Consider the following 27,193-nt stretch of genomic DNA (forward strand, 5'->3'; position numbering starts at 1 on the left):
CCGTGCATATAGGATAGGCGGGACCGTGCATATAGGATAGGCGGGGCCGTGCATATAGGATAGGCGGGACCGTGCATATAGGAAAGGCGGGACCGTGCATATAGGATAGGCGGGACCGTGCATATAGGATAGGCGGGGCTGTGCATGTAGGATAGGCAGGACCCTGCATATAGGAAAGGCGGGGCCGTGCATATAGGAGAGGCGGGGCTGTGTATATAGGATATGTACATTTGGTAGAAGGCAAAGTGGTGGGGGGGGGGGCACAAGACAGAGGAGCTGCAGTTACCAGGGCCGGTGCTCGGGGGGGGGGGTGCCCAATATCAGGATAACAACACATAATGGAAGCTCGGGGGGGATTTATATCAGCAAACAGACCTTTCCCTTTGCACCCTTGGGTGCTCCCAGGGTTCCTGCTGTACCTGCGGGTTTTCTCTGGTTTGGGCTCCCCTCTAATCCAGGTTTGTGCCCCCCCCCCCCACAGGAATACGAGGAGAGGTTTGCGCAGCTCCTAGCGGATTATGAGGCGGAGCAGAAGTCGCGGGTGCGGCTGGAGAAGGACATCAGTGACCTGCGCACCACGTATGACCAGCAGCGGGCCAGCATGGAGCACGACCTCAGGAACAGATCAGGTGATGCTTGGGGGTGTGTCCCTGCGCCGTGCCCTAGGGGGGAGTCTGCCCTACAGGGAAGCACCCCGGGGCTGGGGGGGGGGAATTGGTCTGTTGTATTCACTGAGAGTAGTGCAACTCTACTTACCAACTGGAAACCTTCTGTGTCCATAGAAACACATGCAACTGCCCCCCCGGCAGCCTCAGTGCTACAGTTTATAGGAGTAAGGAGTATCTATAGAGATTCCCATTCACCCAGCCCAGGATATACAGTATCTAGTAGAATTAAGTCTAATCAACTGGACTTTTCTGAGTTTTTTTTTCTTGAAAACGTTTCACCCTCATCAGAGTGGCTTCTTCAGTTCAAATGGCTGGTAGGGAATTCCCCGGTATTTAACCCTTGAGGGCAGTACAAGCGAACTTTTACATGGAAGAGGTGGAAAAGAACCCTGGACACCTTCAAGGGAACAGCACCAAGTCATTGGGTCAGATACGTGGGTGACACTGGGTCAGAAGTAAAACCCATGGGGTTCCAGCCTTCACTGAACACACAAACTCGCTGGACAAAAACATCACATTCAGAAGGGAAGGTGTGAGAGACAGGAAACTGGCATTTTTGGACTGTGCCATAGTTATCAAATGGGGGGGACGTGAATATTATACAGGAAACCCAAGAGTGGGAAAGAGGCCATTTATACCAGCCTGAAATATACCATCCCTGAACAGAGTGGGGGGGCCTGCGACACCGCTTGTCAGTAACATACAATTCTTACCCAGGCGGTTTCACACTCCCAGGCATGTACTGAAGGATTAACCCCTGCCTCACTGAGAATCCTGATACTATTGTGACTGGAACCTTCTTCCCCATGTCAGTTTCAGTCAACACCTAACTGAATAAGTTCAATGGAACCATTGTGATTGGATACCTGTGACTGTACTACCCTCAAGGGGTTAAATGCCGGGGAATTCCCTACCAGCCATTTGAACTGAAGAAGCCACTCGGATGAGGGTGAAACATTTTCCAAAAAACTCATAAAAGTCCAGTTGTTTTAGACTTAATTCTACCAGATAGGAGTATGGAGTATTCAGGCACGGGCCGTGTAACGGCTCTCTGTTCCCCGGGGGAACCGTGTAACGGCTCTCTGTTCCCCGGGGGAACCGTGTAACGGCTCTCTGTTCCCCGGGGGAACCGTGTAACGGCTCTCTGTTCCCCGGGGGAACCGTGTAACGGCTCTCTGTTCCCCGGGGGAACCGAGTAACGGCTCGACAATAAGGTAATGACGACTGTCCTGTCCCAGTCCATAGCCCCATTAAGGCTGTACAGTACCAGAACCAATGTTGCTCCCAGGCCCAAGTCCTGGATCCATTGCCCGTCTCTCACTGGGCCGGTGCTGGTTGGGCAGCAGTGACAGCCGGTTGTACTAAACTGGTGTGTGTGTGTGTGTGTGTGTGGGGGGGGGGGGGGGGGGGGGGGGGGGGGGGTGAGGCAAGGAGACTGGGACAAACCATACTCCCCCAGGAGGTACAGAGCCCCCCTATCTGTTACTGGCCAGCCGGCCGCTCTAAGGAAAACCTGTTTTGTTTGCAGCATCAGAAAGAGACGTTACAGACAGCGGCGCAGCCGGGGAGTCGGAGCCGGTAAGTACTACACAAACATGCTCTGTTCTACTGTACCTTCCATTTTATTTAAAGGGGAACTTTCCGTGTTTTTTTTGAAAAACCACAAACCCAACTGAGCAGGAAGGCCCCTCGCACTGGGTGTTGGGTCCCTCACACATTGGGTTTGCCTGCAGATTTGCCCACTCAGCGCCGCGCACTCCCGTCACTATTGCTCTGTTTCCCATCCCAGGCTGATCCGCTGCCGATGGCACCACAACTCAATAGCGTTGGCACAGACAATGTGGAGACCCTTGTTGCACCCACCCTTCCTGCCAAGGAGCCCCCCCGAAATGTCACTCCTCAGAACGTGCTCGCCAGGTAAGCAACAACTTGTTGGGGTTCGTTACCCCTCTTCTTCCCCCATTCTGCTCGGGGGCACAGCACACAGGCGGGCACTAAGGCAGGGGTAGTACAAAACACAGAGGTGGGTACTAAGTTGGGGGCACAGCACACAGGCGGGCACTAAGGCGGGGGTAGCGCACACAGGGGGGCACTAAGGCGGGGGTAGCGCACACAGGCGGGCACTAAGGCGGGGGTAGCGCACACAGGGGGGCAGCGCACACAGGGGGGCACTAAGGCGGGGGTAGCGCACACAGGGGGGCACTAAGGCGGGGGTAGCGCACACAGGGGGGCACTAAGGCGGGGGTAGCGCACACAGGGGGGCACTAAGGCGGGGGTAGCGCACACAGGGGGGCACTAAGGCGGGGGTAGCGCACACAGGGGGGCACTAAGGTGGAACTTCCCATCTGGGACTCACAGCAGTGACACACGTGAGTGGCACATAAAGACATTACAGGGGGGCCCCCGTGCCACACAGAGTGGGGGTGCAGCTGGGGTGACGGTCAGTACGTTTCAGGCTGCAGATGCTGGAGCAGCAGGTGGTGGGGGGGGAACAAGCAGAGAACAAGGACCTGAAGGAGAAGCGGCGGCGGCGCAAGAAATACGCGGATGAGCGGAAGGAGGAGCTGCGGGTGGCGCTGCAGAGTGAGGACAGTAACGAGCGGGTGCTGCTCAGGGTCTATGAGTCCATCCAGGAGGAACTGCAGGCCAAGAGCCGCCTCCTCGATAAACTGCAGGACAAGGTAAGGGCCCCCCCAACCCTATTCCCATAACCAACCCCCCGTATCCCCAGTTACTGACCCCCGTACCCCCAGTTACTGACCCCCGTACCCCCAGTTACTGTTACTGTTACTGACCCCCGTACCCCCAGTTACTGTTACTGTTACTGACCCCCCCGCCCCCTGTACCCCCAGTTACTGTTACTGACCCCCCCGCCCCATCCCCCAGTTACTGTCCCCCCCGCCCCCTTCCCCCAGTTACTGTTACTGACCCCCCGCCCCCTTCCCCCAGTTACTGTTACTGACCCCCCGCCCCCTTCCCCCAGTTACTGTTACTGACCCCCGTACCCCCAGTTACTGTTACTGACCCCCGTACCCCCAGTTACTGTTACTGACCCCCGTACCCCCAGTTACTGTTACTGACCCCCGTACCCCCAGTTACTGTTACTGACCCCCCTACCCCCAGTTACTGTTACTGACCCCCCGCCCCCTGTACCCCCAGTTACTGTTACTGACCCCCCGCCCCCTTCCCCCTGTTACTGTTACTGACCCCCCGCCCCCTTCCCCCAGTTACTGTTACTCGACCCCCTCCTACCCCCAGTTACTGACCCCCTCGGCCCCCATACCCCAGTTACTGACCCCCTCGGCCCCCATACCCCCAGTTACTGTTACTGACCCCCTCGGCCCCCATACCCCCAGTTACTGTTACTGAACCCCCCTCGGCCCCCATACCCCCAGTTACTGTTACTGACCCCCTCGGCCCCCATACCCCCAGTTACTGTTACTGACCCCCTCGGCCCCCATTACCCCCAGTTACTGTTACTGAACCCCCTCGGCCCCCATACCCCCAGTTACTGTTACTGAACCCCCTCGGCCCCCATACCCCCAGTTACTGTTACTGACCCCCTCGGCCCCCCATACCCCCAGTTACTGTTACTGACCCCTCGGCCCCCATACCCCCAGTTACTGTTACTGACCCCTCGGCCCCCATACCCCCAGTTACTGTTACTGACCCCCTCGGCCCCCATACCCCCAGTTACTGTTACTGACCCCCTCGGCCCCCATACCCCCAGTTACTGTTACTGACCCCTCGGCCCCCATACCCCCAGTTACTGTTACTGACCCCCCGTCCCCCAGTTTGACCCCCCGTACCCAGTTACTGACCGCCCTGTACCCCAGTTACTGACCGCCCCGTACCCCCAGTTACTGACCCGCCCCCCGACCCCCAGTTACTGACCGCCCCCCGTACCCCCCAGTTACTGACCGCCCCCGTACCCCCAGTTACTGACCGCCCCCGTACCCCAGTTACTGACCGCCCCCGTACCCCAGTTACTGACCCCCCCGTACCCCCAGTTACTGACCCCCCGTACCCCCAGTTACTGACCCCCCCCGTACCCCCAGTTACTGACCCCCCCCAGTTACTGACCCCCCCAGTTACTGACCCCCCGTTACCCCAGTTACTGACCCCCCGGTACCCCCAGTTACTGACCCCCCCGGTACCCCAGTTACTGACCCCCGGTACCCCCAGTTACTGACCCCCCCGGTACCCCCAGTTACTGACCCCCCCGGTACCCCCAGTTACTGACCCCCCCGGTACCCCCAGTTACTGACCCCCCGTACCCCCAGTTACTGACCCCCCGTACCCCCAGTTACTGACCCCCCGTACCCCCAGTTACTGACCCCCCGGTACCCCCAGTTACTGACCCCCCCGTACCCCCAGTTACTGACCCCCCCGTACCCCCAGTTACTGACCCCCCCGTACCCCAGTTACTGACCCCCCGGTACCCCCCAGTTACTGACCCCCCCCCGGTACCCCCAGTTACTGACCCCCCCCCGGTACCCCCAGTTACTGACCCCCCCCGTACCCCAGTTACTGACCCCCCCCGGTACCCCCAGTTACTGACCCCCCCGGTACCCCCCAGTTACTGACCCCCCCCCGGTACCCCAGTTACTGACCCCCCCCCGGTACCCCCAGTTACTGACCCCCCCCCGGTACCCCCAGTTTACTGACCCCCCCCGGTACCCCCCCAGTTACTGACCCCCCCCGGTACCCCCCAGTTACTGACCCCCCCCCGGTACCCCCCAGTTACTGACCCCCCCGGTACCCCCCCAGTTACTGACCCCCCCCGGTACCCCCCAGTTGCGCGCCTCGGACACGGAGATCGAGGACCTTCTGTGCGAGTTCGAGCGGGAGAGGAAAGACTATCTCGCCGCTATCCGCCGCCAGGAGATGGAGCTCCTCCTACAGCAACAGATTCTCGACCAAGTGCAACCGCTCATCCGGCGCGACTGTAACTATAGCAACCTGGACCGGATCCGCCGGGAAGCGCAGTGGGACGAGGACAGTTACCGGTGGAGGCTACCGGAAGTGGTGTTGCACAAAACCAGTCTTCCCTCAGGTGAGCCCCCCCCCAGCTCTGTCCCCCATTTCCCCACAGAACCGAACTGACATTAACTCTTCTCTCTCCGCAGCTCCGGGGCTGCCGCAGCTTAAAGCAAAGCGAACGCCAGGGGCGGAGACAGAGGATCAGCTGATGGTAGGTGGGCGTGGTGTGCCGGGGCCAATATCACATGTGGAGCAGGAGCCAATCAGAAACGGACGGAGCTGCTCAGAGAAGGCTCCGCCCACCCCGGGAAAGTCATTCTGTGGTGCTGGACTCTGAACTGCCCGGCAGGGGGCGATGGGAGTTGTAGTACAGGTATAAGGTGCTGCTTATAGAGAGCGTTAGGCGCTGACCTGTCTCTCCCGCAGGAGGAAGATCGCTACAGGTTAATGCTCAGTCGCAGCGACAGCGAGAACATCGCCAGCAACTACTTCAAATCCAAACGAGCCAGCCAGATCCTGAGCGCCGACCCCATGAGGAGTCTGGGTAGGTACCGGCCCGGGGGGCCCAATCCGGTACCGACAGTCAGGGCCCACTACTGGGGGAGTGGCGAGGGGCTTCCGGGGCCCTTATGCACCTGAGCCCGGTGTGGCCCCTCTGCCCATTTACCCCTTTATATGGATCCTACCATCACCCCCATCCCTGGCCCAGACTCACAGTACTGGTACCGTAATACCATCACCCCCATCCCTGGCCCAGACCCACAGTCCTGGTACCGTAATACCATCACTCCCATCCCTGGCCCAGACCCACAGTACTGGTACCGTAATACCGTCACTCCCATCACTGGCCCAGACCCACAGTACTGGTACCGTAATACCGTCACCCCCATCCCTGGCCCAGACCCACAGTCCTGGTACCGTAATACCGTCACCCCCATCCCTGGCCCAGACCCACAGTCCTGGTACCGTAATACCGTCACTCCCATCCCTGGCCCAGACCCACAGTACTGGTACCGTAATACCGTCACTCCCATCCCTGGCCCAGACCCACAGTCCTGGTACCGTAATACCGTCACCCCCATCCCTGGCCCAGACCCACAGTCCTGGTACCGTAATACCGTCACCCCCATCCCTGGCCCAGACCCACAGTCCTGGTACCGTAATACCGTCACTCCCATCCCTGGCCCAGACCCACAGTACTGGTACCGTAATACCGTCACTCCCATCCCTGGCCCAGACCCACAGTCCTGGTACCGTAATACCGTCACTCCCATCCCTGGCCCAGACCCACAGTCCTGGTACCGTAATACCGTCACCCCCATCACTGGCCCAGACCCACAGTACTGGTACCGTAATACCGTCACTCCCATCCCTGGCCCAGACCCACAGTCCTGGTACCGTAATACCGTCACTCCCATCACTGGCCCAGACCCACAGTACTGGTACCGTAATACCGTCACCCCATCCCTGGCCCAGACCCACAGTCCTGGTACCGTAATACCGTCACCCCCATCCCTGGCCCAGACCCACAGTCCTGGTACCGTAATACCGTCACTCCCATCCCTGGCCCAGACCCACAGTACTGGTACCGTAATACCGTCACCCCCATCCCTGGCCCAGACCCACAGTCCTGGTACCGTAATACCGTCACTCCCATCCCTGGCCCAGACCCACAGTACTGGTACCGTAATACCGTCACCCCCATCACTGGCCCAGACCCACAGTACTGGTACCGTAATACCATCACCCCCATCCCTGGCCCAGACTCACAGTACTGGTACCGTAATACCATCACCCCCATCCCTGGCCCAGACCCACAGTACTGGTACCGTAATACCATCACCCCCATCCCTGGCCCAGACTCACAGTACTGGTACCGTAATACCATCACCCCCATCCCTGGCCCAGACCCACAGTACTGGTACCGTAATACCATCACTCCCATCCCTGGCCCAGACTCACAGTACTGGTACCGTAATACCATCACTCCCATCCCTGGCCCAGACTCACAGTACTGGTACCGTAATACCGTCACTCCCATCCCTGGCCCAGACCCACAGTACTGGTACCGTAATACCATCACCCCCATCACTGGCCCAGACCCACAGTACTGGTACCGTAATACCGTCACCCCCATCACTGGCCCAGACCCACAGTACTGGTACCGTAATACCATCACCCCCATCACTGGCCCAGACCCACAGTCCTGGTACCGTAATACCGTCACCCCCATCCCTGGCCCAGACCCACAGTACTGGTACCGTAATACCGTCACCCCCATCACTGGCCCAGACCCACAGTACTGGTACCGTAATACCGTCACCCCCATCACTGGCCCAGACCCACAGTCCTGGTACCGTAATACCGTCACCCCCATCACTGGCCCAGACCCACAGTACTGGTACCGTAATACCGTCACCCCCATCACTGGCCCAGACCCACAGTACTGGTACCGTAATACCGTCACCCCCATCACTGGCCCAGACCCACAGTACTGGTACCGTAATACCGTCACCCCCATCACTGGCCCAGACCCACAGTCCTGGTACCGTAATACCGTCACCCCCATCCCTGGCCCAGACCCACAGTACTGGTACCGTAATACCGTCACTCCCATCCCTGGCCCAGACCCACAGTCCTGGTACCGTAATACCGTCACCCCCATCACTGGCCCAGACCCACAGTCCTGGTACCGTAATACCGTCACCCCCATCACTGGCCCAGACCCACAGTACTGGTACCTTAATACCGTCACCCCCATCACTGGCCCAGACCCACAGTACTGGTACCGTAATACCGTCACCCCCATCCCTGGCCCAGACCCACAGTCCTGGTACCGTAATACCGTCACCCCCATCACTGGCCCAGACCCACAGTCCTGGTACCGTAATACCGTCACCCCCATCACTGGCCCAGACCCACAGTACTGGTACCGTAATACCGTCACCCCCATCCCTGGCCCAGACCCACAGTCCTGGTACTGTAATACCGTCACCCCCATCACTGGCCCAGACCCACAGTACTGGTACCGTAATACCGTCACTCCCATCCCTGGCCCAGACCCACAGTCCTGGTACCGTAATACCGTCACCCCCATCACTGGCCCAGACCCACAGTACTGGTACCGTAATACCGTCACCCCCATCACTGGCCTAGACTCCCAGTCCTGGTACCGTAATACCGTCACCCCCATCACTGGCCCAGACCCACAGTACTGGTACCGTAATACCGTCACTCCCATCACTGGCCCAGACCCACAGTACTGGTACCGTAATACCGTCACCCCCATCACTGGCCCAGACCCACAGTACTGGTACCGTAATACCGTCACCCCCATCACTGGCCTAGACTCCCAGTCCTGGTACCGTAATACCGTCACCCCCATCACTGGCCCAGACCCACAGTACTGGTACCGTAATACCGTCACTCCCATCACTGGCCCAGACCCACAGTACTGGTACCGTAATACCGTCACCCCCATCACTGGCCCAGACCCACAGTACTGGTACCGTAATACCATCACCCCCATCACTGGCCCAGACCCACAGTACTGGTACCGTAATACCGTCACCCCCATCACTGGCCCAGGACTCCCAGTCCTGGTACCGTAATACCGTCCACCCCCATCACTGGCCCAGACCCACAGTACTGGTACCATAATACCGTCACTCCCATCCCTGGCCCAGACCCACAGTACTGGGTACCGTAATACCGTCACCCCCATCCCTGGCCCAGACCCACAGTACTGGTACCGTAATACCGTCACTCCCATCCCTGGCCCAGACCCACAGTACTGGTACCGTAATACCGTCACTCCCATCCCTGGCCCAGACCCACAGTACTGGTACCGTAATACCGTCACTCCCATCCCTGGCCCAGACCCACAGTACTGGTACCGTAATACCGTCACTCCCATCCCTGGCCCAGACCCACAGTACTGGTACCGTAATACCGTCACCCCCATCACTGGCCCAGACCCACAGTACTGGTACCGTAATACCGTCACCCCCATCACTGGCCCAGACCCACAGTACTGGTACCGTAATACCGTCACCCCCATCACTGGCCCAGACCCACAGTACTGGTACCGTAATACCGTCACTCCCATCCCTGGCCCAGACCCACAGTACTGGTACCGTAATACCGTCACCCCCATCACTGGCCCAGACCCACAGTACTGGTACCTTAATACCGTCACCCCCATCACTGGCCCAGACCCACAGTACTGGTACCGTAATACCATCACTCCCATCACTGGCCCAGACCCACAATCAACAACACCTCTGTACCAGTGCAGTCTGCCTTATCTTGAATGAACTGACTGTAACGTAACAACGCCACCTGGTGTCAGAACATGGGATCACGGGAGAGGGGAAGTGATGGGAAATACCATGTGAGAGAAGGGGGATTGGGGAAAAGGATTCAAAGAGGAAGAAATAAAGGGAATAGAAGATGTTTGTGGTGCAAAGGGTTAATAAGTACAGTGTATCTGGCACATTGTATTGGAGGGGATAGATAGATACATATAGATATATAGATAGATATAGATAAATATAGATAGATAGGTGGATAGATAGATAGATAGATGATAGATAGATTCATATAAATAGATAGATAGATAGATAGATAGATAGATAGATAGATAGATAGGCAAGTAGATAGGTAGATAGAGATAGGTAGGTAGATTGGTAGATAGATACATATAGATATAGACAGACAGGTAGATATAGATAAATATAGGTGATAGATGGATAGATAGGTAGGTAGATTGGTAGGTAGATAGATATAGATATATAGATTAGACAGACAGGTAGATATAGATAAATATAGGTGATAGATGGATAGATAGGTAGGTAGGTAGATAGATACATATAGATATATAGATTAGACAGACAGGTAGATATAGATAAATATAGGTGATAGATGGATAGATAGGTAGGTAGGTAGGTAGGTAGATAGATACATATAGATATATAGATTAGACAGACAGGTAGATAAATAGAGACAGAAGCACTTATTTAGCCTTAGTGAATGCTGCGTGGGGGTGGGATCCTGAGCGAAGGCCTTGGCACCATGACTGTGTGTGTTTTCTCCCTGCAGCTCTGCACAACTCCTCCCCGGTGGGCAGTGCCCCCCTCCTGCCAGCGCCGACCATCTCCTCTGCCAGCGCCACCTCCGTCTCCCCCCCCCGAGGGACAGATGCCCCCCTGCTGCGCCCCTACCGCCTCGAGTCCCTGGAACTGCCCCCCCCCTCAGCCAAAAGCAAACGCAAGAAGAACAAGTTCTCCCCCGGCACGGAGCCATTCTGACCCTGGGGGGCACTGCCATCCCCTCCCTGTTACCCTGGCACCTCCCTCGCCAGCGGCTTGATGGGCCCCGGCGCCCATTGGGGGCTCTCAGGGGGTCCCAGTGTTTCCTGCTGGTCCCTTTGCAGCCAATGGTTGGGCAGAAGGGCCGCCATGTGGGCTACCTACCCCCGGGCCCCGTAGCCTGAGAGACAAGAGAGTGTTACTGGGGGCCCCGGGCCCCCCAGGGAATGATTGTTGTTATTATTATGTAGTGTTAGGATGAAATATGTACCAGTTCTACTAAATGCCCCCCCCAGGCTCCCAGCAGGGGGCATTAGGGCCCAGAGAAGGAACAGTTTAACCCCTTTATGCCACTCACACCCTGTATTAACCTCGGCCTGTGATTGGACAAAAGCTTCTCATAATATATAGGGTGAGATTGGGGCCCCCCTGGGCGTTTATCCTCCCACCCCGGAATTAGTGGAGGAAAGTTGCCCTTTGGGACCCCCCCAAATATTAATACCTTTACTCAGCATCATTGAGATGGGGGGGAAATATCTGTTCTCTGTTCCAACCCCCAAGAAAACTGGGGGACATGGGGTGGGAAATGTACCCCAATATGAATTGTGCAGCTTCTCCCAGAAGCCCTGGGTACGGGGTGGGGAATGGGGGGTTCATTTCAGCCATTTACCCCCCCCCCCCCCATTCTCTACAGACACTGTTTAATCCCCCCTCCCCCAATGCAGTTTTGTCAGCTGATCAGTGAAGGGAAGCAACCTCATTGGCTGACTAATGGCTGCGTATCATTGGTTGTTAGAAGGAAAGTCAGGCCATGTGATCCACCAATCTGGGTATGAATGGGCGGGGCATCTCAACCCTAAAATGCCTTGATGCCCCCTTGCTCGGGGCACTTCTCTGGGCACTTTGGCAACTTACGCTCATTTTCTATTTGTTGAGGCTTCTGGGATATTGTGTGAGCTCAGTCAGCAACTCAAGGGTTAAGTGAATCCAGGAAGTGTATGGGCAGTTCTGGTTCTGGGGGCTGCCTGGCAGCGTGACCCACCCCGGTACCGTAAGTTCTGCCCTGGAACCGCTGCCAATAGGAAATGAATGTACATTGCAAATGAGCAGCCATTTTGTTACGTGAGTTCTGATTGGTTGTAAGAAATAAAAAGGTTCAGTCTGATTGGTGCTTATGTCGCTGTATGGTCACATGATATCAGCAATAAAAACACTCAGAAAAGAAACGCTTGGTGTCAGGGGAATCTGTGTGGTGCCGAACTACAACTCCCAGCATCCCCTGAGCCTTAGCTTGGATTGGGCCAACCAGATCTTTGTGTTTAGGGAGAGAACCTAATGGGCAGATCTTTGCCCTGTCTGACCATCTGTGGGGCCCATACACACCCACTGGGGGGCACATCAACAGCATAATGACCCCCCCCCCCCCCCACCGGTGTTGCCCTCTGCAAATGTCTGTTACTGGTTCAAACCCAAACCCCTCAGTGACTGCTAATATCCTTATCATTTACAGTAGGGGGTACATTATCCCTTATAATACATGAGTGATACTCAGAGTTCCCTGTATAACTCAGCCTGCAGCCTTGTGCCTTTATATGGGGGGCACAGAACCCCTCAGTGACTGCTAATATCCTTATCATTTACAGTAGGGGGTACATTATCCCTTATAATACATGAGTGATACTCAGAGTTCCCTGTATAACTCAGCCTGCAGCCTTGTGCCTTTATATGGGGGGCACAGAACCCCTCAGTGACTGCTAATATCCTTATCATTTACAGTAGGGGGTACATTATCCCTTATAATACATGAGTGATACTCAGAGTTCCCTGTATAACTCAGCCTGCAGCCTTGTGCCTTTATATGGGGGGCACAGAACCCCTCAGTGACTGCTAATATCCTTATCATTTACAGTAGGGGGTACAGTATCCCTTATAATACATGAGTGATACTCAGAGTTCCCTGTATAACTCAGCCTGCAGCCTTGTGCCTTTATATGGGGGGCACAGAACCCCTCAGTGACTGCTAATATCCTTATCATTTACAGTAGGGGGTACATTATCCTTATAATACATGAGTGATACTCAGAGTTCCCTGTATAACTCAGCCTGCAGCCTTGTGCCTTTATATGGGGGGCACAGAACCCCTCAGTGACTGCTAATATCCTTATCATTTACAGTAGGGGGTACATTATCCTTATAATACATGAGTGATACTCAGAGTTGGATACCCGCCATGTTTGGCTGCGCCGGGACTGAGACGCTGCTTCTGGGGGCAGGAACAGTAGGGGGCAGGTGTCAGTGTAGGGGCTGATTTACAACCCAATGGGGCAATAGCCTAACGCTGGTATTGGCCGCTGGAGATCAGCACACATCCCATTGGCCGCACTGAGCAGTGTGGGAGGGGCTATTATATTACAACTCACATCCTGACTGATTTCTCATTGGCCCAGACCAGACCTGGGAGACATTTCTGGGGCCCCTGTTGGATGCTCTGCAGATCCTGCCCCCCTGGAATGGCCCCCCCCCTGCTCTGTACTTACACACTGGGGGGCACTGGGGGGGGCACAGTCCGGTAACACCCCGTATAGGTGGCACTTACACACTGTAACTAAAGGTTATTGGGCCCCACAGCAAATGCAGTTTAAGCCCCCCCCCCCCACTTTGGGATTTAGATATTTCTTAGAGACTGTCAGTCAGTGCCCCACTGGCCCCCCAATACCTCCTGGGCCCCCCAATACCCCCTGGGCCCCCAGCAGTCACATGACCTGCTACAGTTACAGCCCTGTGATGGTGCAACGGAGAGAACAGCAGGGGGCAGTGTATCTGTGTCGCTGGGCCCTGTGGGGGGGCAGGTTTATACCCCAGGCTGATACCCGGCCCCAGTGCAAGTGATGGGGGGGGCAGGTTTATACCCCAGGCTGATAACCGGCCCCAGTGCAAGTGATGGGGGGGCAGGTTTATACCCCAGGCTGATACCCGGCCCCAGTGCAAGTGATGGGGGGGCAGGTTTATACCCCAGGCTGATACCCGGCCCCAGTGCAAGTGCATAGGGGGGCAGGTTTATACCCCAGGCTGATACCCGGCCCCAGTGCAAGTGATGGGGGGGGCAGGTTTATACCCCAGGCTGATACCCGCCCCAGTGCAAGTGATGGGGGGGGGGCAGGTTTATACCCAGGCTGATACCGCCCCAGTGTGCAAGTGATAGGGGGGGCAGGTTTATACCCAGGCTGATACCCGGCCCAGTGCAAGTGATGGGGGGGCAGGTTTATACCCCAGGCTGATACCCGGCCCCAGTTGCCAAGTGATGGGGGGCAGGTTTATACCCCGGCTGATACCCGCCCCAGTGCAAGTGATGGGGGGGCAGGTTTATACCCCGGCTGATTACCCGGCCCCAGTGCAAGAGGATGGGGGGGGCAGGTTTATACCCCAGGGCTGATACCCGGCCCAGTGCAAAGTGATGGGGGGGCAGATGGTTTATGGCCCAGGCCTGATACCCGGCCCCAGGCAAAGTGATGGGGGGGCAGGTTTATAGGCCCAGGCTGATACCCGGCCCCAGTGCAAGTGATGGGGGGGGCAGTTTATACCCAGGCTGATACCCGGCCCCAGTGCAGTGATGGGGGGGCAGGTTTTATACCCCAGGCTGATACCCGGCCCCAGTGCAAGTGGATGGGGGGGGGCAGGTTTATACCCCAGGCTGATTACCCTTGGCCCCAGTGCAAGTGATGGGGGGGGCAGGTTTATACCCCAGGGCTGATACCCGGCCCCAGTGCAAGTGATGGGGGGGCAGGTTTATACCCCAGGCTGATACCCGGCCCCAGTGCAAGTGATGGGGGGGGGGGCAGGTTTATACCCCAGGCTGATACCCGGCCCCAGTGCAAGTGATGGGGGGGGCAGGTTTATACCCCAGCGCTCACTGTAATTGCCCCACACAGCGCTGAGCTGCCCTATATATTACTGACAGCCTCACACACAGCAAGGATGGAGCAGAGTCGCGCTATTGGCTGTTGCTAGGCAACCTGATAATCATGAGGAACTGAGGCTGCTCCTTCCCCGCTCGGGGAGACAGTGAGGCGCAGGCGGCACAGGGAGCGGAACAAAAGGAGCTGAATGTTGGTTCCACCGGGACTCGGTGCCCGCCGGTAAGTGCCCCCCCTTCCCCATCAGCATCTGCCCCTGCTCTGCCTGTGTGGGGGCAGCAGGGTGGGGGGTCGTTCCAGCTCCTGTGACCTTGGGGAACCTAACGAGGGGGTAGTGGGGGGGCTGGCTGCATATTGGGGGGTCGGAGTCACGGCTGGGTCGGGGGGTGCAGGATGAGACCTTTGTGTGCGGATCTCAGAGAAGGGAAAGGCCCAGGTGGGGGTTTGTTTACTAAGGGACCCTTATTCCTTGTAGCCACTGTGGCTTCCCATAATGCTGTGGGATTTCCCGGCATGCACTGCGCTCAGCGACAGGCACAATAATTAGGCCCAGGAGAGACAATTGGCTCGTTAATGTGTTCATGGGCTTCTCACCCCCAGACTCGGGGGGGGCATGGGGGGGTGGGATTCATATAGTCAGGATTTGCACAGAGCTCATTATGGCAGCTCCTCTCATTAACCAACAAATTGCTCCCCCCCCCCCCCCGCACAGACAGGCCCCGCCCCCTGTGGCCCTAGGGCCCCATAACATGAGATGCCCCGGCAGCCTGGCAACTGGGCGGGATGCTTTCCTGGGGCAACAGACTGGGGGCACTGAGTGGCACCGGCTCATGTCTGGGGGGGCACCAGTCTGTCTGTATGGGCCCCCAGTTCTACCCCCCGACCCCCCAGTGTCTCTTCTGCCCCAGTCTCACCCACTTCCCTTACCCTTCCTTCTGCCCACTTCCCCCTTCTGCCCCACTCTCACCTCCTTCTGCCCCACTCTCACCTCCTTCTGCCCCACTCTCACCTCCTTCTGCCCCACTTCCCCTTTCTGCCCCACTCTCACCTCCTTCTGCCCCACTTCCCCCTTCTTGCCCCCACTCTCACCTCCTTCTGCCCCCAACTTCCCCCTTCTGCCCCACTCTCACCTCCTTCTGCCCCACTTCCCCCCTTCTGCCCCCACTCTCACCTCCTTCTGCCCCACTTCCCCCTTTTCTTGCCCCCACTCTCACCTCCTTCTGCCCCACTTCCCCCTTCGACCCCACTCTCACCTCCTTCTGCCCACTTCCCCCTTCTGCCCCACTCTCACCTCCTTCTGCCCCCAACTCTCACCTCCTTCTGCCCCACTCTCACCTCCTTCTGCCCCACTTCCCCTTTCTGCCCCACTCTCACCTCCTTCTGCCCCACTTCCCCCTTCTGCCCCACTCTCACCTCCTTCTGCCCCACTTCCCCCTTCTGCCCCACTCTCACCTCCTTCTGCCCCACTTCCCCCTTGTGTTTCTGCCCCACTCTCACCTCCTTCTGCCCCACTCTCACCTCCTTCTGCCCCACTTCCCCTTCTGCCCCACTCTCACCTCCTTCTGCCCCACTTCCCCTTCTGCCCCACTCTCACCTCCTTCTGCCCCACTTCCCCCCATTCTGCCCATTTCCTCCTTCTGCCCCACTCTCACCTCCTCCTGCCCCACTCTCACCTCCTTCTGCCCCACTCTCACCTCCTTCTGCCCCACTTCCCCCTTCTGCCCCACTCTCACCTCCTTCTGCCCCACTCTCACCTCCTTCTGCCCCACTTCCCCCTTCTGCCCCGACTCTCACCTCCTTCTGCCCACTCCCCCTTCTGCCCCACTCTCACCTCCTTCTGCCCCCACTCTCACCTCCTTCTGCCCCACTCTCACCTCCTTCTGCCCCACTTTCCCCTTTCTGCCCACTCTCACCTCCTTCTGCCCCACTTCCCCCTTCTGCCCCACTCTCCACCTCCTTCTGCCCCACTCTCACCTCCTTCTGCCCCACTCCCCCTTCTGCCCACTCTCACCTCCTTCTGCCCACTTCCCCCTTCTGCCCCACTCTCACCTCCTTCTGCCCCACTCTCACCTCCTTCTGCCCCACTCTCACCTCCTTCTGCCCCACTTCCCCTTCTGCCCACTCTCACCTCCTTCTGCCCCACTTCCCCTTCTGCCCCACATCCCCCTTCTGCCCCACTCTCACCTCCTCTGCCCCACATCCCCCTTCTGCCCCACTCTCACCTCCTTCTGCCCCACGTTCCCCCTTCTGCCCCACTCTCACCTCCTTCTGCCCACTTCCCCCTGTCTGCCCCACATCCCCCTTCTGCCCCACTCTCACCTCCTTCTGCCCCACATCCCCCTTCTGCCCCACTCTCACCTCCTTCTGCCCCACTTCCCTTCTGCCCACTCTCACCTCCTCGACCCCACTCTCACCTCCTTCTGCCCCACTCTCACCTCCTTCTGCCCCACTTCCCCCTTCTGCCCCACTCTCACCTCCTTCTGCCCCACTCTCCACCTCCTTCTGCCCCACTTCCCCCTTCTGCCCCACTCTCACCTCCTTCTGCCCCACTTCCCCCTTCTGCCCCACTCTCACCTCCTTCTGCCCCACCTCTCACCTCCTTCTGCCCACTTCCCCTTCTGCCCCACTCTCACCTCCTTCTGCCCCACTCTCACCTCCTTCTGCCCCACTTCCCCTTCTTGCCCACTCTCACCTCCTTCTGCCACTTCCCCTTCTGCCCCACATCCCCCTTCTGCCCCACTCTCACCTCCTTCTGCCCCACATCCCCCTTCTGCCCCACTCTCACCTCCTTCTGCCCCACTTCCCCCTTCTGCCCCACTCTCACCTCCTTCTGCCCCACTCTCACCTCCTTCTGCCCCACTCTCACCTCCTTCTGCCCACTTTCCCCTTCTGCCCCACTCTCACCTCCTTCTGCCCCACTCTCACCTCCTTCTGCCCACTTCCCCCTTCTGCCCCACTCTCACCTCCTTCTGCCCCACTTCCCCCTTCTGCCCCACTCTCACCTCCTTCTGCCCCACTTCGCCCCTTCTGCCCCACTCTCACCTCCTTCTGCCCCATCTTCCCCTTCTGCCCCACTCTCACCTCCTTCTGCCCCACTTCCCCCTTCTGCCCCCACCTCTCACCTCCTTTGCCCCACTTCCCCCTTCTGCCCCACTCTCACCTCTTCTGCCCCACTCTCACCTCCTCCTGCCCCACTCTCACCTCCTTCTGCCCCACTCTCACCTCCTTCTGCCCCACTTCCCCTTCTGCCCCACTCTCACCTCCTTCTGCCCCACTCTCACCTCCTTCTGCCCCACTTCCCCCTTTCTGCCCACTCTCACCTCCTTCTGCCCACTTCCCCTTCTGCCCCACTCTCACCTCCTTCTGCCCCACTCTCACCTCCTTCTGCCCCACTCTCACCTCCTTCTGCCCACTTCCCCCTTCTGCCCCACTCTCACCTCCTTCTGCCCCACTTCCCCTTCTGCCCCACATCCCCCTTCTGCCCCACTCTCACTCCTTCTGCCCCACATCCCCCTTTTCTGCCCCACTCTCACCTCCTTCTGCCCCACTTCCCCCTTCTGCCCCACTCTCACCTCCTTCTGCCCCACTTCCCCCTTCTTGTCTGCCCCACATCCCCCTTCTGCCCCACTCTCATCCCTCCTTCTGCCCCACATCCCCTTCTGCCCCACTCTCACCTCCTTCTGCCCCACTTCCCCCTTCTGCCCACTCTCACCTCCTTCTGCCCCACTCTCACCTCCTTCTGCCCACTCTCACCTCCTTCTGCCCCACTTCCCCCTTCTTCCCACTCTCACCTCCTTCTGCCCCACTCTCACCTCCTTCTGCCCCACTTCCCCCTTCTGCCCCACTCTCACCTCCTTCTGCCCCACTTCCCCTTCCTGCCCACTCTCACCTCCTTCTGCCCCACTCTCACCTCCTTCTGCCCCACTTCCCCCTTCTGCCCCACTCTCACCTCCTTCTGCCCCACTTCCCCCTTCTGCCCCACTCTCACCTCCTTCTGCCCCACTCTCACCTCCTTCTGCCCCACTCTCACCTCCTTCTGCCCCCACTTCCCCCTTCTGCCCCACTCTCACCTCCTTCTGCCCCACTCTCACCTCCTTCTGCCCCACTTCCCCCTTCTGCCCCACTCTCACCTCCTTCTTGCCCACTTCCCCCTTCTGCCCCACTCTCACCTCCTTCTGCCCCACTCTCATCTCCTTCTGCCCCACTCTCACCTCCTTCTGCCCCACTCTCACCTCCTTCTGCCCCACTCTCACCTCCTTCTGCCCCACTCTCATCTCCTTTCTGCCACTCTCATCTCCTTCTGCCCCACTCTCACCTCCTTCTGCCCCACTCTCATCTCCTTCTGCCCCACTCTCACCTCCTTCTGCCCACTTCCCCCTTCTGCCCCATCTCACCTCCTTCTGCCCCACTCTCATCTCCTTCTGCCCCACTCTCACCTCCTTCTGCCCCACTCTCACCTCCTTCTGCCCACACTCTCACCTCCTTCTGCCCCACTCTCATCTCCTTCTGCCCCACTCTCATCTCCTTCTGCCCCACTTCCCCCTTCTGCCCCACTCTCATCTCCTTCTGCCCCACTCTCACCTCCTTCTGCCCCACTTCCCCTCTTGCCCCACTTCCCCCTTCTGCCCCACTTCCCCCTTCTGCCCCACTCTCACCTCCTTCTGCCCCACTCTCACCTCCTTCTGCCCCACTCTCACCTCCTTCTGCCCCACTCTCCCCCCTTCTTGCCCCACTCTCACCTCTTCTGCCCCACTCTCACCTCCTTCTGCCCCACTTCCCCTTTCTGCCCCACTTCCCCCTTCTGCCCCACTCTCACCTCCTTCTGCCCCACTCTCACCTCCTTCTGCCTTCCCTTCTCTGCCCCACTCTCACCTCCTTCTGCCCCACTTCCCCCTTCTGCCCCACTCTCACCTCCTTCTGCCCCACTTCCCCCTTCTGCCCCACTCTCACCTCCTTCTGCCCCACTCCCCCTTCTGCCCCACTCTCACCTCCTTCTGCCCCACTCTCACCTCCTTCTGGCCCCACTTCCCCCTTCTGCCCCACTTCTCACCCCCTTCTGCCCCACTTCCCCTTCTGCCCCACTCTCACCTCCTTCTGCCCCACTCTCACCTCCTTCTGCCCCACTTCCCCCTTCTGCCCCACTCTCACCCCCTTCTGCCCCACTTCCCCTTCTGCCCCACTCTCACCTCCTTCTGCCCCACTCTCACCCCCTTCTGCCCCACTCTCACCCCCTTCTGCCCCACTTCCTCCTTCTGCCCCACTCTCACCTCCTTCTGCCCCACTGTCCCCTTCTGCCCCACTCTCACCTCCTTCTGCCCCACTTCCCCCTTCTGCCCCACTCTCACCCCCTTCTGCCCCACTTCACTCCTTCTGCCCCACTCTCACCTCCTTCTGCCACCACTCTCACCCCTTCTGCCCACTTCCTCCTTCTGCCCCACTCTCACCTCCTTCTGCCCCACTCTCACCCCCTTCTGCCCCACTTCCCCCTTCTGCCCCACTCTCACCTCCTTCTGCCCCACTCTCACCTCCTTCTGCCCCTACTCTCACCTCCTTCTGCCCCCTTCGACCCCTTCTGCCCCCATCTCACCCCCTTTCTGCCCCACTTCCTCCTTCTGCCCCACTCTCACCTCCTTCTGCCCCACTTCCCCCTTCTGCCCCACTCTCACCTCCTTCTGCCCCACTTTCCCCCTCTGCACCCACTCTCACCCCTTCTGCCCCACTTCCTCCTTCTGCCCCACTCTCACCTCCTTCTGCCCACTCTCACCTCCTCTGCCCACTTCTCACCTCCTTCTGCCCCACTCTCACCTCCTTCTGCCCCACTTCCCCTTCTTGCCCCACTCTCACCCGCCTTTCTGCCCCACTTCCTCCTTCTGCCCCACTCTCACCTCCCTTTCTGCCCCACTCTCACCTCCTTCTGCCCCACTCTCACCTCCTTCTGCCCCACTCTCCACCTCCTTCTGCCCCACTTCCCCCTTCTGCCCCACTCTCACCTCCTTCTGCCCCACTTCCCCTTCTGCCCCACTCTCACCTCCTTCTGCCCCACTCTCACCTCCTTCTGCCCCACTCTCACCTCCTTCTGCCCCACTTCCTTTCTGCCCCACTCTCACCCCTTCTGCCCCACTTCCTCCTTCTGCCCCACTCTCACCTCCTTCTGCCCCACTTCCTCCTTCTGCCCCACTCTCACCTCCTTCTGCCCCACTCTCACCTCCTTCTGCCCCACTTCCTCCTTCTGCCCCACTCTCACCTCTTCTTGCCCCACTCTCACCTCCTTCTGCCCCCACTCTCACCTCCTTCTGCCCCACTCTCACCTCCTTCTGCCCCACTCTCACCCCCCTTCTGCCCCACTTCCCCCTTCTGCCCCACTCTCACCTCCTTCTGCCCCACTCTCACCTCCTTCTGCCCCACTTCCTCCTTCTGCCCCACTCTCACCCCCTTCTGCCCCACTTCCCTCTTCTGCCCCACTCTCACCCCCTTCTGCCCCACTTCCCCCTTCTGCCCCACTCTCACCTCCTTCTGCCCCACTTCCTCCTTCTGCCCCACTCTCACCCCCTTCTGCCCCACTTCCCCTTTCTGCCCCACTCTCACCCCCTTCTGCCCCACTTCCTCCTTCTGCCCCACTCTCGCCTCCTTCTGCCCCACTTCCTCCTTCTGCCCCACTCTCACCTCCTTCTGCCCCACTCTCACCCCCTTCTGCCCCACTTCCCCCTTTTGCCCCACTCTCACCTCCTTCTGCCCCACTCTCACCTCCTTCTGCCCCACTCTCACCTCCTTCTGCCCCACTCTCACCTCCCTCCCATTCATATTCTTCCTTTTGCTCCATTGGCTGGTTATGCCATTTGGGGAGGGGCCCAAGCAGAGCAGTGATCCATTCAGCAGCCATGTCAGTTGCTGGCAGCCAATCAGTGTGTGCGCCCCCCGGGGGGTATTGTGCCCTGACTCTCTGCCCCCCGGTTTCCTGGAGTCTCCCTGCCCCAGTATTGGGGTCCCATTGGGAAGCCCCCGCTGGATTGTAACAGCCCCTGTAGCCATAGAACTCCTTCCTTCCAGCTTCCTTTATGAACTACAATTCCCAGAATTCCCAGTCAGCCTTCAGCAAGTGGAAGGACAAGGCCAGTGATAGGCGGAATGGGATTGTGCCCAAACACTAACAGTACCGACTGGCACTACTGAGTGGCACCACAGCCCAGTCTTGCTTTTTGGCAGGGGTCCCTGACGTGCAGGTTTACTTGCCCTTTACCTGGAGGCTTATTTACAGTTACAGCACTTCTGGCTGGGGCAGTCTGTGATTGGTTTAACTAGGAGAGTGGGCGGGGCGAAGGGGCGGGGCATCAGTAAGTTTGAGGTGAGGCCGACAGGACTGTACCAACCAGCAGGGGCCCCGGAGCTTTGGCCCTGAGAGTGAGGAGCCCCCCTGCCTGTCTGTGCCGTGGGGTCTGCCTGTTTCTCTCCCAGCCAGGGGCCCCTAGCAGTAATGGGGGGCCCCATCATTTGTACAGAAGCCAATATTCAGAGCACCCCACATAGGTGCAGGGAGTTGCCCTTACCCTGGGGGCATGGGGGGGGGGCACGGGGGGCCCTCAATGGGATACAATTGTTTGGCCCCTCAGATATAATAATGTATGGGGTGTATTGTTACAGGTTGGGGGCCCCCCAGTACCACAGGGGCCCAATGTTGGGGATTATTGGCCAAACGGCCCCACTGGGGAGACCAGTTTATCTTTCTGCCCCTTGGTGCCCAATACCCCACTCCAACCCCATCAGCCCCGGGGTCACTGGGGTATTTATTGCCTGGGGGTAACTGGGGGTACGTGCCAGGCTAATGTATTGCCCCCCCGTGCCTCTGTCGCTGCAGGTGCCACCACCATGTGATCCGTCTTCCCCCCGAGACTTCTCTGTCAGCCAATCAGCATGGAGACTGAGCAGCAAGCCACGCCCCCGCCGCCCTCCAGCAGCTCCAGCAGCCGCCCTCCTCCTCCTCCTCCTCCAGCTTCCTCCCTGCCCGGGTACAGCGCCACCCCAGAGCGGCAAACTGTGCAGGTACTGCCCATCCCACTGGCACCGCTGCCCTGTGTTATGTACCGTGTGTCGCTTACTATGTACCCGCTGCCCTGTGTTATGTACCCGCTGCTGTATACTTTTAGCCGCTGCCCTGTGTATGTACCCGCTGCCCTGTGTTATGTACCCGCTGCCCTGTGTTATGTACCCGCTGCCCTGTGTTATGTACCCGCTGCCCTGTGTTATGTACCCGCTGCCCTGTATTATGTACCACGCTGCCTGGAAGTATTGTATTCCCGCCTGTGTTATGTACCCGCTGCCCTGTGTTATGTACCCGCTGCCCTGTGTTATGTACCGCGCCGTGTTAGACCCGCTCCCTGTGTTATGTACCCGCTGCCCTGTGTTATGTACCCGCTGCCCTGTTTATGTACCCGCTGCCCTGTGTTATGTACCGCTGCCCTGTGTTATGTACCCGCTGCCCTGTGTATGTACCCGCTGCCCTGTGTTATGTACCCGCTGCCCTGTGTTATGTACCCGCTGCCCTGTGTAATGTACCGCGCCGTGTATGTACCCGCTGCCCTGTGTTATGTACCCGCTTCCCTGTGTTATGTACCCGCTGCCCTGTGTTATGTACCCGCTGCCCTGTGTTATGTACCCGCTGCCCTGTGTTATGTACCCGCTGCCCTGTGTATGTACCCGCTGCCCTGATGTATGTACCCGCTGCCCTGTGTTATGTACCCGCTGCCCTGTGTTATGTACCCGCTGCCCTTGTGTTATGTACCCGCTGCCCTGTGTTATGTACCCGCTGCCCTGTGTTATGTACCCGCTGCCCTGTGTATGTACCCGCTGCCCTGGTTATGTACCCGCTGCCCTGTGTATGTACCCGCTGCCCTGTGTTATGTACCCGCTGCCCTGTGTTATGTACCCACTGCCCTGTGGTATGTACCCGCTGCCCTGTGTTATGTACCCGCTGCCCTGTGTATGTACCCGCTGCCCTGTGTTATGTACCCACTGCCCTGCCAGGGCCTGTTATTTACCCGCTGGCAGGGGATTAGGGCAGTCGTGCTGCAGATTTGCTCCACACTGGGCAGTTATCAATTGAAGACTTAGATGAGTGCTACTCCTGATGTGAATTTGCCCCACTTGGGGCAGTTCAGTGTCTCTATAGAACAAGATTTGAGCCCAGAGGGAACACTTTCCCCGCAGTCGGTTGCTAAAACCCCAGTCATTACCGGTACTTGGGTGCCAATTGCCCCTGGCACTGCCACTCAGTCCTTCCTGCCTTTTGTTCCGAATCGGGCACTGTGGCACCTACTGACCCAGAGGCCCCTGGCGCTATTGCCCCCCCTGACCGGCAGCAGCCCAGGGGCTAATTTACCGGCCTTTGCGTGCACCCAGTGTGCCAAGATTCCACACTTGTGGGCACAGAGAGCATGGGACACCCCCTGGTACTTTGGCCCCTCCGCCCAAGTCAGCGGGAGCTGGCACGCAACCATAAGCCAGAGCCAGGGTGGCAATAGCGCCCGTTCCCCTTAGTTTCCCGACATGCTGCCGGCCACAACAGCGAACCCTTTGGAGACTCTCTGCGGTGCCGAAGCTCAGAGCTGGGAGGCAATAAGCGCCGCCCCAGTTCCTCACCTGGACTGGCCAATAGCGACACATGGGTTCCCTTTGTTCCCAGTGTGGAACTGCGGCGTATTCCATGCCCCCCATCTTGGCATCCGTTAGCGGCCAGTGCGCAGCCCACTGCCACACTGTCCAGTGTAGCCACGAATGGCGTGAAGGCAACAATATTAGTAACCCTGTTGTGGACACTTGCCGCGCTTGAGTGGTGGCCCCCTGCAACGCGCCTGCAGCTTATCTCACAGGTATTCTGCTATCCTGATGCGGAGTTCCCATGTTCAGTTCGCCTCAGGTGGAGGGACTGTGCGCTATTGCGCCCCGGCTGACCTGGGGCCAGCAGGGCCAGGGTCCCATTTGGCCCAGTGTGAAAGGATTGACAAGTACTGCGCGCTATTGCCCCGCCCACTTGAGCAATGCAGCAAGCCAGGGTTCCCATTGGCCAGTTGTGGACTGGCGTTGATTGCCCCCCCTGACTGGCAGCAGCCCAGGGTTCCCATTGTGCCAGTGTGGAACTGGCGCTATTGCCCCCCTGACCGGCAGCAGCCAGGGGTTCCATTGTGCCCAGTGTGGAACTGGCGCTATTGCCCCCCTGACCGGCAGCAGCCCAGGGTTCCCATTGTGCCCAGTGTGGAACTGGCGCTATTGCCCCCCTGACTGGCAGCAGCCCAGGGTTCCCATTGTGCCCAGTGTGGAACTGGCGCTATTGCCCCCCCTGACTGGCAGCAGCCCAGGGTTCCCATTGTGCCCAGTGTGGAACTGGCGCTATTGCCCCCCTGACTGGCAGCAGCCCAGGGTTCCCATTGTGCCCAGTGTGGAACTGGCGCGGTTCAGTTGCCCACGTTGGAAATGGTGCCCTCAGTGACACTGGAACTCTGGGAAAAACACTGCATTGTGGGAAACAACATGGCGGTTGCGCTCATTTCTCACTGCAGTCGGGGACGTAACTGAGCCCTTTGGGTTTTGGGAAGGAAAGGGTCAGTTTTATTGTTTTGCCTATGGGGGGGGGGTTACTGGGGGCTGTCACTGCTGTCCCCGCCCCCATGTAAGTGGCCCCTCCCTAACAGGCGCTGGGAGTCACTGAGGGGAGAGGCTGCAGCTTCTGGTTTGGGGGGGACACTGATACCACAAGCCCCGCCCTGCAGTCTGGGCCCCCAGCTGAGAGCAGGTAAGTACCCCAAATTATTGCACTGGGACCCGTGTGTTCTGTTGGGTCATTGTATTGGCCCCCAGCGTGTAGGTAATGGGGGGGGCTGTAGGTCACATGATAGAGACACCTGTGTAGGTAAGGGGCCGGGGGGGCCTGTAGGTCACATGATAGAGACACCTGTGTAGGTAATGGGGGAGGGGGCTGTAGGTCACATGATAGAGACACCTGTGTAGGTAATGGGGGGGGCCTGTAGGTCACATGATAGAGACACCTGTGTAGGTAATGGGGGGGGCGGGCTGTAGGTCACATGATAGAGACACCTGTGTAGGTAATGGGGGGCTGTAGGTCACATGATAGAGACACCTGTGTAGGTGAAGGGGGGGGGGGCTGTAGGTCACATGATAGAGACACCTGTGTAGGTTTATGGGGGGGTAGGTCACATGATAGAGACACCTGTGTAGGTAATGGGGGGGGGCTGTAGGTCACATGATAGAGACACCTGTGTAGGTATGGGGGGGGCCTGTAGGTCATGTGTATTTGGGGGTATTTGACAGTTAGGGCTATTGTTGCCCATTCTGGTACATACTCTGGGCAATGAGTACATATGGGTAATGGGGCAGATAGGGCAGGACTGGGGGGGCAGTTAGAGCTTGGGCAAATGAGTACATATGGGTAACGGGGCAGATAGGGCAGGACTGGGGTAGTTAGAGTGGGGGCAATGAGTACATATGGGTAATGGGGCAGATAGGGCAGGACGGCAGTTAGAGTGGGGCAATGAGTACATATGGTAATGGGGCAGATAGGGCAGGACTGGGGGCAGTTAGAGTGGGGCAATGAGTACATATGGGTAACGGGGCAGATAGGGCAGGACTGGGGGTAGTTAGGAAGTGGGGCAATGAGTACATTATGGGTAATGGGCAGATAGGGCAGGACTGGGGGTAGTTAGAGTGGGGGCAATGAGTACATATGGGTAAGGGGCAGATAGGGCAGGACTTGGGGGCAGTTAGAGTGGGGCAATGAGTACATATGGGTAATGGGGCAGATAGGGCAGGACTGGGAGTAGTTAGAGTGGGGCAATGAGTACATATGGGTAATGGCAGATAGGGCAGGACTTGGGGTAGTTAGAGTGGTGGCAATGAGTACATATGGGTAATGCGGCAGATAGGGCAGGACTGGCGCAGTTAGAGTGGGGCAATGAGTACATATGGGTAACGGGGCAGATAGGGCAGGACTGCGGGGGCTGTTAGAGTGGGCCAAATGAGTACATATGGGTAACGGGGCAAGATAGGGCAGGACTGGGGGCAGTTAGAGTGGGGCAAATGAGTACATATGGGTAACGGGCAGATAGGCAGAAGTTGGGGGCAGTTAGAGTGGGGCAATGAGTACATATGGGTAACGGGCAGATAGGCAGGACTGGGCGAGCAAGTTAGAGTGGGGCAATGAGTACATATGGGTAACGGGGCAGATAGGGCAGGACTGGGGGCAGTTAGAGTGGGGCAATGAGTACATATGGGTAACGGGGCAGATAGGGCAGGACTGGGGGCAGTTAGAGTG

General features: G+C 58.4%; 2 protein-coding genes across 5 annotated transcripts in view; both read left to right on the forward strand.

Moving 5' to 3' along the window:
• The window catches only part of kif17 (kinesin family member 17), a 29,194-nt gene extending 17,008 nt beyond the window's left edge, over nt 1–12,186 (forward strand). For both annotated transcript variants that reach the window (NM_001097206.1, XM_031904672.1), the window contains 8 exon segments: nt 482–629; nt 2,197–2,246; nt 2,458–2,585; nt 3,124–3,349; nt 5,466–5,724; nt 5,798–5,862; nt 6,078–6,195; nt 10,752–12,186. In NM_001097206.1, coding sequence (NP_001090675.1) covers nt 482–629; nt 2,197–2,246; nt 2,458–2,585; nt 3,124–3,349; nt 5,466–5,724; nt 5,798–5,862; nt 6,078–6,195; nt 10,752–10,960 — 1,203 coding nt within the window. In that variant the 3' untranslated portion in view covers nt 10,961–12,186.
• Nucleotides 12,187–14,990: 2,804 nt separating this feature from the next.
• Nucleotides 14,991–27,193, forward strand: part of phc2 (polyhomeotic homolog 2) — a 28,311-nt gene continuing 16,108 nt past the window's right edge. Inside the window, exons 1-2 of one of the 3 annotated variants that reach the window (XM_031904775.1) lie at nt 14,991–15,096; nt 22,727–22,911. In XM_031904775.1, coding sequence (XP_031760635.1) covers nt 22,783–22,911 — 129 coding nt within the window. In that variant the 5' untranslated portion in view covers nt 14,991–15,096; nt 22,727–22,782. 3 annotated transcript variants of the gene reach the window in all.

Source organism: Xenopus tropicalis, chromosome 7 (genome assembly GCF_000004195.4).
Source record: "Xenopus tropicalis strain Nigerian chromosome 7, UCB_Xtro_10.0, whole genome shotgun sequence".
Classification (NCBI taxonomy): domain Eukaryota; kingdom Metazoa; phylum Chordata; class Amphibia; order Anura; family Pipidae; genus Xenopus; species Xenopus tropicalis.